This window comes from Nyctereutes procyonoides, unplaced genomic scaffold (genome assembly GCF_905146905.1).
Source record: "Nyctereutes procyonoides isolate TBG_1078 unplaced genomic scaffold, NYPRO_anot_genome, whole genome shotgun sequence".
Taxonomy (NCBI): Eukaryota; Metazoa; Chordata; class Mammalia; order Carnivora; family Canidae; genus Nyctereutes; species Nyctereutes procyonoides.
In genome coordinates this window covers 85008631-85021471 of record NW_026575146.1, presented here as the reverse complement: position 1 = coordinate 85021471, position 12841 = coordinate 85008631, and the positions used below count along the sequence as shown (strand labels likewise).

Genomic DNA, 12841 nt, shown 5'->3' with positions numbered 1-12841 from the left:
TACGTGTCAGTCTCAGTTTTGGCTCAGGTCTTGATTTCAGGGTCACGGGATCAAGCCCCTCGTCGGGCTCCATGCTTAGTGGGGAGTCAGCTGAAGAGTCTCTCCCTCTGGGACTCCTGAGTGACTCAGTGGTTGAGCACCTGCCTTTGGCTCAGGTGGTGACCCTGGGGTTATGGGATCGAGTCCCATGTTGGGCTCCCTGCATTGAGCCTGCTTCTCCCTCTGCCTGTGTCTCTGCCTCTCTCATGAATAAATAAATAAAATCTTAAAAAAAGATTCTTTCCCTCTCCCTCAGTTCCTCCCCCCAACCCCTTGCTTGTCTCTCTAATAAATTAATTAATTAAAAAAAATACCTGGAGCAATTGGGTGTCTCAGTTGGTTAAGCATCTGCCTTTGGCTCTGGTCATGATCCCAGGGTCCTGGGGTTGAGCCAGGAGGCCCCTTCTCCCTCTCCCTCTGCCTGCCACTCCTCTGCTTGTACTGTCTCTCTCTGTCAAATAGGTAAATAAAAATCTTGAATGAAAAAAAAAAAGGACCCAACATCGCGGGTGAGCAAATCACACTCCTTTTTGGTGGGTGGTATGCAGGATGTGCTGCCGTTTAACAGGTGAAATCTTTTCATTTATTTGGGAGGAAGTTAGCAGGCTGAATGGAGTTTGCCAGAATTTACATTTGCATTGTCTGCTGAATATGTAGATAGATGAGCAATGTCTAGTTAGTATTCAGATAAGATGTCAACACGCTTTTGTTTTAGGTTTTCTGCATTTTCATAAAATCTTCACAGAAACCAAGAAGATGATTTGAAACTCCCAACTTTTGAATCAAAGTATTTACAGGGTAGGTGGTGGGGATTCGACAAGTCACTTGATATACTGTGGAGTGTATGATCATTGGTGGAACCTGACGGCTCCACTCGGCGAGGGGCCAACAAGGATGTAATCGCGTGCCCCTTCTGTTCTCCCGCAGGACATGTAGTGGTACCTGCTGGTTCAGGAAAGGTAACATTACTCATGGTCTCTTATTGCAGCTGTAATACGTCACCATACCCTTCATCCCTTACACGACAAAAACTGAAGATCTTACAGTTCTGTGAGACAGAAGTATGACAAAGTCTTGCTAGGCTAAAATCCAGGCACCCACAGGACTGTATTCCTTTCTGGAGGCTATAGGGAATTATCTATTACCTTCCCCACTCCAGCTTCTAGAGGCCACCCACACTCCTCGGCTCCTGCATTTTCTCCCATCCTCAAAGCCGACAATGTTGTATCTCTCTGTTCCTTTCTTCCGTAGTCTCATATTCCTCTCACTGTGTTGTCCACTTTTAAGTACATTTGTTATTATGTCCAGCCCAGCCCACCTGCATAACCCAGAACATTCCCCCTATTCTAAGATAAGCTGATTAGCGAACTTTGTTCCATCTGCAACCTTAATTCCCACCTTTTAATTTAATTTTTTTAAAACATCACATTTTTAAAAATTTATTCGAGAGAGAGAGAGGCAGAGACACAGGCAGAGGGAGAAGCAGGCTCCATGCAGGGAGCCTGACATGGTACTTGATCCCAGGACCCCAGTATCACGCCCTGGGCCGAAGGCAGCGCTAAACCACTGAGCCACCCAGGGATCCTCGCTCCCTCCCCCACTTTTTAAAAAAAGATTTTACTTATTTATTCACAAGAGACACACAGAGAGGCAGAGATATAGGCAGAGGGAGAAGCAGGCTCCCTGCAGGGAGCCCCATGTGGGACTTGATGCCAGGACCCTGGGATCAGGCCCTGAGCTGAAGCCAGACACTCAACCCCTGAGCCACCCAGGCGTCCCCCTTAATCCCCTTTTGTAACCTGATATGTTCATGGGTTCTGGGGATTAGGAGGTGGACTTCTGGGAGGTGGGCATTGTTCTGCTGACTACACTCCATTTCATAAGAACAATCACAGGAATGATACGATGATGGATGTTCATTTGAGCAGTATTCCCAAACGAATTCATCAGTTACTACTGTCTCAGGAGTACTGGTGTCTTTTTTTAAAAAATAGATTTTGTTTTATAGAGCAGTTTTGGGTATACAGAGTTAGGCTAATAGTATGGAGCGCTCCCTTGCAGCGACCCTCAGTTTGTTCCCTAGAGTTAAAAGTCTTTTATGCTTCGTCTCCCTCTCTGATTTCACCCTATTTTCCTTCCCTTCCCCTATGATCCTGTTTTGTTTCTTAAATTCCACATGAGTGAAAGCATATGACATTTGTCTTTCTCACTGACTTATTTCACTTAGTGTAATATCCCATTCCACGTCATCGCAAATGGCAAGATTTCCATCTTTTTGATGGCCGAGTAATATTTATTTGAGAAGACAGAGAGAGGGAGGGGACAAGTGTGCACTAGTGGGCGCAGAGGCAGAAGAAGAGAGAGAGAATTCCAAGCATGCTCTGAGCTCAGTGTGGAGCCCGATGAGGGCTCCACAACCCTGAGATCTCACAACCCTGAGATCATGACCTGAGCTGCAATCAAGAGTCGGGCGCTTAACCAACGGAGCCACGCAGGTGCCCCTAGACTGTGTTTTTGGAGCAGTTTCAGGTCCGCAACAAAATTGAGAGGAGGTATAGAGATTTCCCATATGCTCCCTGCCCTCACAAACACGTGGCCCTCCCCCATTATCAAGGTCTCCCCACCAGTGAGACATTTAGAGTAACTGATGAGCCTACCCTGGTCATTATAATCTGGAGTCCAGAGTCTACGGTGAGGTTCACGCTTCATGGTGCACATTCCAGGAGTCTGGACAAATGTAGAATGCCATGTATCCGCCACCACGGTATCACACAGAGCAGCTCCACCGCCCTAAAAATCCCGTGTCCCACCTGGTCATCCCTCCCTCCCCAAAACCCTGGAAATCACTGATCTTTTTTACTGTCTCCATAGTTTTACCTTTTCCAAAATGTTATACAGCTGAACCCATATAGTGTATGGACTTTTCCAGATTGATTCTTGGACTTAGTAATACGCATTTAAGGTTCTTCTGTGTCTTTTCATGGCTTAATAGCTCTTTTTAGCATTGAATAACAGTCCATTGTCCAGTTGTACCACAGTTTATCCATTCTTCTACGGAAGGACATCTCGGTTGCTTCCGCCTTTTGGCAGTTGTGAGTAAAGCTGCTATAACCATGCTTGCGGAGGTTTTTGTTTGGACATAAGTTTTAAACTCCCTTAGACAACATCGAGGAGTTTGATTGCTTGAGTGTATGGTAAGAGTATGTTTAGTTTTGCAGGAAAGCCAAGTGGCTCTACCATTTTGCATTCCCATCAGCAGTGAATAAGAGTTCTTGTTGCTCCGCATGTTCATTAGCACTATCGTTGTCCATGTTCCCGATTTTGGCCATTATAACAGGTGTTTAGAGGCATCATTTTAATTTGTGAATCCCTGCTGACATAGGATGTGGAACATCTTTCACATGTGTATTTGCCATCTATATGCCTTTTTTTTTTGGCGGAGGGCCTGTTAAGATCTTTGGTCTATTTTTTAACGGGGTTCTTTGTTTTCTTATTGTCAAGTTTTAAGAGTTCTTTATAGATTTTTTTTTTAGATTTTTTGATAATAGGCCTTTATCAGCTATGTCTTTTGCAAATACTCTCAGTGTGTAGCAGAGCAGAACATAGTGTCTTGCAGAGCAGAAAATTTTAATTTTAATGAAGTTTAGCTTATTGATTCTTTCATGGATCATGTCTTTGATATTACATCTAAAAGTCATCATCAAACCCAAGGTCATCTAGATTTTTTCCTATGTTATGGTCTAGGAGTTTTATAAATTTGCATTTTGGTCTGTGACCCATTTTGAGTTAATTTTTGTGAAGGATGTAAGTAAAGTCTGTGCCTAGACTTTTTTTTTTGCACATGAATGTTCAGTTTTTCCAGCACCATTTGTTGAAAAAACTATAATTCTTCCATTGTATTTCCTCTGCTCTTTTGTTGATTATATTTATGTGGGTCTATTGCTGGGCTCTCCATTCTGTGCCAATGATCTCTCTGTTCTTTCACCAATACCATAGTGTCTTTTTTTTTTAAGATTTTATTTATTCATAAGAGACACAGAGAGAGAGAGACAGAGACAGAGACACAGGCAGAGGGAGAATCAGGGTCCATGCAGGGAGCCCGATGTGGGACTCGATCCCACGTCTCCAGGATCAGGCCCTAGGCCGAAGGCGGCGCTAAACTGCTGAGCCACCCGGGCTGCCCTACCATAGTGTCTTGATAACTGTAGCTTTACAGTAAATCTTGAAGCTGGATAGTGTCAGCCTCCAACTTTGTTCCCGTCTTCATCATTATATTGGCCTATTCTGGATCTTTTCCCTTTTCTTTTATTTTTTATTTATTTATTTATGATAGTCACAGCGAGAGAGAGAGAGAGAGAGAGAGAGAGAGAGAGAGAGAGAGACAGAGAGAGACAGAGAGAGACAGAGACACAGGCTCCATGCACCGGGAGCCCGACGTGGGATTCGATCCCGGGTCTCCAGGATCACGCCCTGGGCCAAAGGCAGTTGCCAAACCGCTGCGCCACCCAGGGATCCCTCTTTTCCCTTTTCATAAAAACTTTAGAAGCAGTTTGTCGATATCCACAAAATAACCTGCTGGGATTTTGATTGGGATTTCACTGAATCCATAGATCAAGTTAGGAAGAACGGACAGCTTGACAATAATCAATCTTCGTATTCATGAAGAGTTTTATAGTTTTCCTCATATACATCTTACAAGTATTTTGTTAGATATAAACCTAAGTACTTCATTTGGGGGTGTGTGTAAATACTAGTGTGTTTTTAATGTGAAGTTCCCACTGTTCATTGCTGGTATATGGGAAAGTCAATAGACTTTTGTATATTATTTTGTATGTATTGTACATATGCACATATGTGTATTTTGTATATATATTTTGTACATTAACCTGTGTATCCTGCAACCCTGTTGTAATCACTTATTAATTATAAGACTTTTTTTGTAGTTAATTCTTTTGGATTTTCTACATAGACCATCATGTCATCTGTGAGCAAAGAGTTTTATTTCTTCTTTCCCAAACTGTTTATCTTTTACTTCCTTTTTTTGGTCTTATTATGTTACCTAGGAACACTAATCTATTTTTGTTTTAGTGGTTTTTTTTTTTTTTTAAGATTTGATTTTACGAGAGAGACAGAAAACAAGCAGGGGTGGGGACAGAGGGAGGAAGAAAGAAAGCTGACTCCCTGCAGAGCAGGGAGCCTGATGTGGGGCTCAATTCCAGGACCTTGATACCCTGCCCTGAGCTGAAGGCAGATGCCTAACTGACTGAGACACCCAGGTGCCCTTTGTTTTAGTTTTTATTCATTTATTCTATTATTGCTTCCGATTTTTCCCATTATGGACCTTTCACTTAAATGTAATCATACAATATATGGCCCTTTGTGACTGGTTTATTTCACTTAGCATAGTGTTTTCAAGATTTATTTATGCTGTAATTTATTTAACTGCTGAATCATATTCCATTATACGGATATATCACACTTTATCCATAGTTCTTTTCACCACCTGGCTATGGTAAACAATAGTGGTATGAATGTTTGTGAACAAGTTTTTTTTTTAATTTTTCTATAGCAAGAAGCAGTTTACTTATTTATTCATCATCATAGACATAGAGAGAGAGGCAGAGACACAGGCAGAGGGAGAAGCTGGCTCCATGCAGGGAGCTGTACATGGGACTCGATCCCAAGGCCCCAGGATCAGGCCCTGGGCCGAAGGCGGCGCTAAACCGCTGAGCCACCCGGGCTGCCTGTGAACAAGTTTTTGTTTGAACACCTGTGTTTTATTCTTTTGGGTATGTACTGAGAAGTGGAGCGGCTGGGTCACAATGGTAACTCTGTATGTTTACTCACTTCAGGAACCGCCAGATTGTCTTCCAAAGTGCTGAACTCTTTCATTTTCCCACCAGTATGCAGGAGGGTTCCAACTTCTCCACAGCCTCTCCAGTCTTGTTATTTTCTTTTTTACTTTAGTCATCCTAATGGTTGTGAAATTGTATCTTGTTTTAATTCGCATTTCTCTGATGGCTAATATGTTGAGCATCTTTTTATGTAATTATCGGCCATTTATAGATCTTCACTTTCTTGATGCATATCCTTTGAATCACAAGTTTTTAACTTTGGGAAAATCCAATTTTTCTATATTTTCTTTTGTTGCCTGTGCTTTTGGTGTCAGGTCAAAGGAACCACTGTTTTATCCTGAGTCACCAACATTTACTCCTAAGTATTCTTCTAAGAGTTTCATAGTTTTAGCTCTTGGCACCCCTGTCAAAAATCCACCTGACCATAAATGAAAAGTTTTATTTTTAGTTTCTCAATTCTTTAGAACTGTGTCTACACTATCTTGATAACTACAGCTTTGTAGTAAGTTTTGAAATAAGGAAGTGTATATCCTCCAATATCATTTTTCTTGTTCCAGACTAATTTGGCTATTCTGACTCCCCTGAATATCCATATAAATTTTAAGATCAGTTTGTTTATTTCTGCAAAGAAGTCATCTGGGATTTTCATAAAGATTGTGCTGAATCTATAGAACATTTTGTGGATTATTGTCATCTTAGCAATATTACGTTCTCTGATCTATTGAACATGAGATCTCTTTCTGTTCATTCACATCTTTAGTTTCTTTCAACAATATATTTTTAGTTTTTGGTCTAATTTTTGCACTTCCTTTGTTAAATCATCACTAAACATTTTCTTTTTAATGCTATTCTAAATGCAATTGCTTAAATTGCGCTTTCAGATTGTTCATTGCAAGTATATAAAAATACAATAGATTTTTGTGTCTTGGTTTTGTGTCCTGCAACTCTACTGAACTTACTTGTTACTTCTAATAGGTTTTTAGTTGATTCTTTGTGATTCTCTATTATACAAAGTTAAGTAATCTTCAAATAGTTTTACTTTTTTTCCAATCTGGATGGCTCACATTTCATTTTCTTTCACATTGGTGTCTTTTTGGGATATGAAAAAACTGATTTAGAATTTGCCCATCTCATACCAGGCTTGTGAGACTCATTCTCGTCTCCACCATACCCAATTCCAAATTCTTTTCCTCATATCCTGCAGTAGGATGTGTTCTGGTTATTTACCACCCCACCCCCTGCCCCTACTCTAGCTTTGTCCAGCTGTCATTAAACACAGCTGTTTAGCCTCTGCTGGTGATGTCTGTGCCATGCTGGCATTGGTCTTGTAATTATTCTTACTTTCATGACCTGAACTCTTAGAAAACACAATCATAATATTCACAATGATAAACATTTTACTAGCAATATCTTGAAACAAAGCACAACAGTTGCACAGGTAAAATCAAAGGCAGACTGTTAACACTTGTGTTAACACAATGCAGTCACATGGAATGCTTAAATCACATCAAGTGGGGGTGAATCACAGTAACGGATGGCCCAGTTTTGGGAACTTAACATGAACTGCAAGGCATGGAAAAGTGGCAGCAACTACGGAAGGCGAATCATCTGTCTACGCATATCCACTTGTCATTAAAAATAGTTTTGCTCTTGGCTCCTCTTTTGGGGGCCACTGTATGGGTTTTGTGCTTTCCCCTCAGACTTCCACATCCATTGCTGACAAGCGGGACTTTATGCATCCTGGAATGGGTTTGCGGGGATGTGGGACTTGTACTAAAGGCACGGTGGTCCTGGACAAACCAGGACAGTTGCTCACCCTAATTCTGCTCCTCTGCAGGGTGAGGTTCTTCACACGGGAACCTGGATGCGATGCACCTCCCTAGGGCCTCCTGGCTGAAGAAGCCTATTTGGTGACTGCTGCTTTGCTGTTTAATTTGTTTTAGGACAGGACGGTGAGACTGTGGAATATTGAAGAAATTGACCAAATTCCTATGGTAATCAAGTACAAAAAGGCCCTGGGCTTAAAGGTGAAACAGGTTAGTACTGGGTAGTATTAAGCTCAATGAAGGCTTTCATTAGTTTCCTCCACAAATTAATTTATTCTTTGAACATTTATTGGGCAGCTGGGGATAAAAACCATGAACAAACAGATTGAAATTCTTACCCTGAGGGAACTTAGGTTCTAAAAGAGGAGACCATGAACAAAGAAGCCAGAAAAATAAATAGTGCATCACACGGCAATAAATAATTTGGAGAAAAAGAACAGGGGGAAAGGGAATGGGTGGGAATGTTGGTGACACATTATTTATTTGAGAGAGAGAGAGAAAGAGCGTGTGTGGGCAGAGGGAGAGAGAATCCTCCAGCAGACCCCCCACTGAGGGTGGGACTTGATTCCAGGACTCTGAGATCAAGACCTGAGCTGAAATCAAGAGTCCAGCCACTCAACCCACTGAGCCACCCAGGGTCCCTGCTGGTGACACTTGAAAGGGTGGTCAGGATAGGTCTTACCGAGAAGGTAGCTTTTGTTAAAGACCTGAAGTGGTGAGGGAGTGAGCTGTGCAGGTGTTTTGGAAAGGCCTTCCCAGCAGCGGGAAAGCCCTCTGTGTGGAGACTCTGAGGCAGGAGCTCTCTTGGGGTGTCTGAGCAGTGAAGTGAGTCAGAGGAGCATAGCGAGGCACACAGTTGGACATGATATTAGCTTCTGCCACTTCAGGAGACCCCCTGGCCAGGCCCCCAGTGCCTTCCCATGGAAGTGGCCCAGGTACCTGTTTTTCTCTAGCAGAGGGTGGTGGTGGTAGGGTGGGCACATCTGGTTCACCAGGTATAGCCACGGCTGGCCATAGAGTCCATCCCTGGGTACTGAAGGCCAGTCCCTATGAGGGCCTTGTGGTATAGACACTTGGCTGCACCTTGAGAGGCTTGAGGAGTCTATGCTGGGTCCTCGCAGTCCTCCTTCCCTGGAACCACCTAGGTTCTCTTCTTAGAAGGCCCAGCTGGGAGCTACTGCTGGAAATGGCTAATTTGGAACAGCACTGTAGGGCAGGGATATGAGGGGAGGGACCAACATGGACCTTGTCTTTGTGGCCAGCTGGTCCTCATGGCCTGTGTGGCCATGTGGGTCCTTAGGCCCTAGAAGCTGACTAGCTACAGAGCAGTGCTTGTCCATGTCCTCCACCTGCCACCTGGAACAGGGCCCCCATGCACTGCCTCTTCTGGGCCCTGCCGTTTTGGGGTTGGGTCACGGGAAATTATGCCATAGGATAAGGTAGGTAAGGACCAGATTTCTTTCTTGCAAAACAAAGAAAGAGACATACTTGAAACTGTTCCAAAGATGATCCCTCCACATTTGTCTTGCTCAAAATCAATATAAGAAACCTCAAAGCCTGATTTCCCAGAGGGCCTGCCCTGGGTTGTGTGTGGCTGCCTCTCCTACAGGCCTCAGTGCCCTGAGTGGGCAAAGGGGGCAAAGCACAGGGGCCTGGTGTGCCAGAGCAGGGCATGCCATCTTGCAGGGGGATGGTGCTGTGGTGAGTATCCCCAAGCCCTCTGCTCATGGCCTGAGAGCCCCCCTCCCCGTGGTATTGCTCACTTGTTTGTGGGAAGCAGATATGGTGGGTGAGCTGTGCCACTGTATGCACTGCTCTGTGTGCCTTGGCCAGAAACAGGCTGAGAGGGAGGAGGATGCTCAGCACCTTCAGCATCTAATAGCAATTACTGCTCTGTTTAGAAATCTCGCCTACTTGCTTCTCTTGGTTCTGTAAGTTAGGTCCCCAGGCCATTGTGGTGGAATTAGGAGAGCCCCTCAGGGCCCACAGCTGTGCTCTACAAAGGACAGAGGGTGGGGTCGGACACTCACCCCCGTCCTCTCCACTGTCAAGTGGCTCCCACTCCTGCCCCAGGCTTCCCATAGCAGGGGATGAGCTGCTGCAGTATCTGCACAGCTTCTGCGGGGGGGGGGGGGGCATCGGGGAGGCCCAGGGTGGTTCCCAGAGGTCGTTCCCAGGGGTCCGCAAGCTCCACCCTTGTGGGGTTAGAGACCACAGGGAGGAGGGCAGCGCTTGCTCTGACCCAACCCCAGGTGGTCGGATCTGGAGGGAGCACTCTACCCTGGATGCCTTGGTCCCCTCTGACCAGCACTTGCTTTTTGCTCTTTTTTAAATATTTCATGTCAGTGTGAAGTATGTGAAAAGCCTTTCTCCACCTACGAAAGTGACATCTTTTCTGAAACAGTCACCAAATGTGTGTTCTGCCGAATGAGCGAGAAGGACTTGTCAGCAGAAGCCTTGTCAGCAGAAGCCTTGTCATCATCCTCAGGAGGGGAAGATACACGGTCAAGGGAGTGCAGCCTGGGCACAGACGACTGACGGCCATTGCGCCTGCTGGCTGGCTTGAGTAAGGTGACCTGTCACGCAGGGACCTCTGGCTAAGGCCCCTGCCCTGGCCCCGGAGGTGGGCGGTCACACTGGGGCACAGCGTCAGCTCCACAGCGCGCTGGGGAGTCACACACCTTGTTGTTAGTTTTCACGCAGAATAAATATCTAGATTCCTTTCGAAAACAAGCGTGCCTGTGAATTCTAGAAGGCTTTTTGCTCCGTCTAAGCCTTGTGTCCCGGCGTTCACTCCGTCTCAGTGTTGCCCTGTAAGGCTCCTCGGTTGATGGGGCTCATCAACTGGGCAGGAAGATGCGCGGGCACCTCCCCGGCTAAGGCTCCCCGGTGCCAGGGGGCTGAGCAGAGGGAGGTCTGGTGAGGCAGCGGGGCCGAGGGCATTTCCATCACAGGAGGCTTCGGGCTCTCCACCGCAGGCTTTCCCCTTTCCAGAAGGCCCAGACAGGGGTACGGCCCCCTTCCCGCTTCCAGAGCCCACCACACCACACCCTGAGTGGCCCAGAGGGACAGAGGTCTCAGGTTGGGGGGGCCTCCCTTTCCCACCCGCTTCGGCTCCATGACTTAGCTCGGGCCTCGGTTTGGTTAAGCCCCATCGGGCTTAACTGCAGGCCTGATGTCCCGTCAGCGCGTGGGCCTCCGCGGGCTCTGGCCGTGGGCAGGGCTCCCGAGGCCCTCACCCGGCCCCAGCCCTGGGGTCTGGCCGCTCAGGCTGGAGCTGCGGGTCCGTGTGTCGCCGCTTCAGCGCTTCACCTGCGAGGGGGGAACCGGTGGAAGCTCCACTTGGCGCCCTCCCAGCAACTTCTCTTTCAATGACATGCCCTGGGGCTAAGTGGTCCCCCCCTACCCCCCCAGGACACGCACAGATGTGTCCCCCTCCCCCCCGGACACGCACAGATGTGCCCTCCTCCCCCCACCCCCCCAGGACGCGCACAGGTGTGTCCCCATCCCCCAGGACACGCACAGATGTGTCCCCCTCCCCCCGGACACGCACAGATGTGCCCTCCTCCCCCACCCCCCCAGGACGCGCACAGGTGTGTCCCCCATCCCCCAGGACGCGCACAGGTGTGTCCCCCTCACCCCAGGACGCGCACAGGTGTGTCCCCCATCCCCCCAGGACGCGCACAGGTGTGTCCTCCACCCCAGGACGCGCACAGGTGTGTCCCGCCCCCCACCCCGCTGCGGGGCACGGCCGCGCTGCAGGTCCCCCCGCGGCCCCACTGATGGGCACACGGGTCGCTTCTCGGGGTCTTGCTACGACAGGTGATGCTGGACAGGTGTGTGCAACCTGGAAGCTGTGTGTCCAGGAAGGTTGCACACACACACCTGCCGAGACTTACGTTTCCGTGGCCGAGGCGCCCCCCCGAGGCCCCGCTGCTGCTCACAGGCGCCCTCGCAGGTGTCGGGGCGGGGGGGGGGGCGCCCAGAAGCAGCCGGCGGGGAGCCGGGAGCGGGAGCAGCGGCACAACCGAGGGCCGAGGGCGCCCGGGGCGGGCAGGGCCGCCCCCCCGAGCTGCGGGCGCGGGGGCTGCTGCGAGCTCCGGCGGGGCCGCGGCGGGATGCGCGCGCCGACCGACCGGACAGCCTGCGGGGCTTCCCGCGCCAGGTGTGGAGGGCGGAAGGCGCGATCTCGCGCGCCTCCCCGGAGAGCGGCCTCCGCGGCTCGGCGTCCGGGAGGAGACGCCAGCGGGGCGCCGACACCAGCCCGCCGGGGCCCCGCGCAGCCGCGGGTGGGAGCCGGGCCGGCCACCGCGCATGCGCCGGCTGCCCCCCCCAGCTCCCGCGCATGCGCACGGCCGATGGCGCGGAATCCATGGTAATGGGGAGCAGATTCTCGCGGTACCCGTGCGGGCGGCGCCGTGGCTTAGTTGGTTAAAGCGCCTGTCTAGTAAACAGGAGATCCTGGGTTCGAATCCCAGCGGTGCCTCAACCGAGCGTCCCGGCTCTCTTTTTTGGGGCTCTGGCCTACGCAGCCCCTCCTCCCTTTGAGGGGTGGGTGGGGGTCCGCGCTCCCGGGCGGGCGAGGGCAGGTGCGGCCTTGGGGGGGACAGCGCTCCGCTCGCTGTCGCCCATTCTACAGACGCGCCCGGCGAGGCCCAGGTTGCACCCAGCCGGCGTGCCCCGGGCCCTTGGGGAACGGGGGCAGCTCCGGGGAGGGGACGGTCCCGGGGAGGCTGGGCCCCGAGGCCGGGGTCGGCGGCACGTGGAGGCTGAACAGGCCCCCAGGAGCGCTCAGGGCAACTGCGGGGGGCACGACGGGGGCGGCGGGGCGCGGGGGGCGGGGGCGCGGCGGCGGCGTGTTCTCGCCGGGCGAAGGCACCTGCGCCGCCAGCAGCTGCGCCTCCCCCTCCCCCTCCCCTCCCCTCCCCTCCCCTCCCCTTCCCGTCCCCTCCCCCTCGCCTCTCCTTCGCGCCTGGGTTCCTCGTGCTCCCCCTCTCGTTTGGGGGCGTGTTGCGCCTCCACCTCCCAGGCCAACTGCGGTGAGCTGAAGGCTCCCAGGGCTGCTTGGTGGCCCAGGGGAGACCCTGGCTGGCGGCGCAAGCCTGGGTGTTAGGGAGAGCC

General features: G+C 49.7%; 1 protein-coding gene and 1 non-coding gene across 2 annotated transcripts in view; both read left to right on the top strand.

The window, feature by feature from the left end:
* The window catches only part of WDR88 (WD repeat domain 88), a 46259-nt gene extending 35223 nt beyond the window's left edge, over positions 1-11036 (top strand). The window contains exons 10-11 of the mRNA XM_055310274.1: positions 7838-7930; positions 10067-11036. Of these exons, the coding sequence (XP_055166249.1) occupies positions 7838-7930; positions 10067-10258 (285 nt within the window). The 3' untranslated portion in view covers positions 10259-11036. The remainder of the gene's footprint in view (positions 1-7837; positions 7931-10066) is intronic.
* Positions 11037-12132: 1096 nt separating this feature from the next.
* On the top strand, positions 12133-12206 carry TRNAT-AGU (transfer RNA threonine (anticodon AGU)). Its single transcript has one exon. It is a non-coding gene; the product is annotated as a tRNA-Thr (tRNA).
* Positions 12207-12841: the final 635 nt, after the last annotated feature.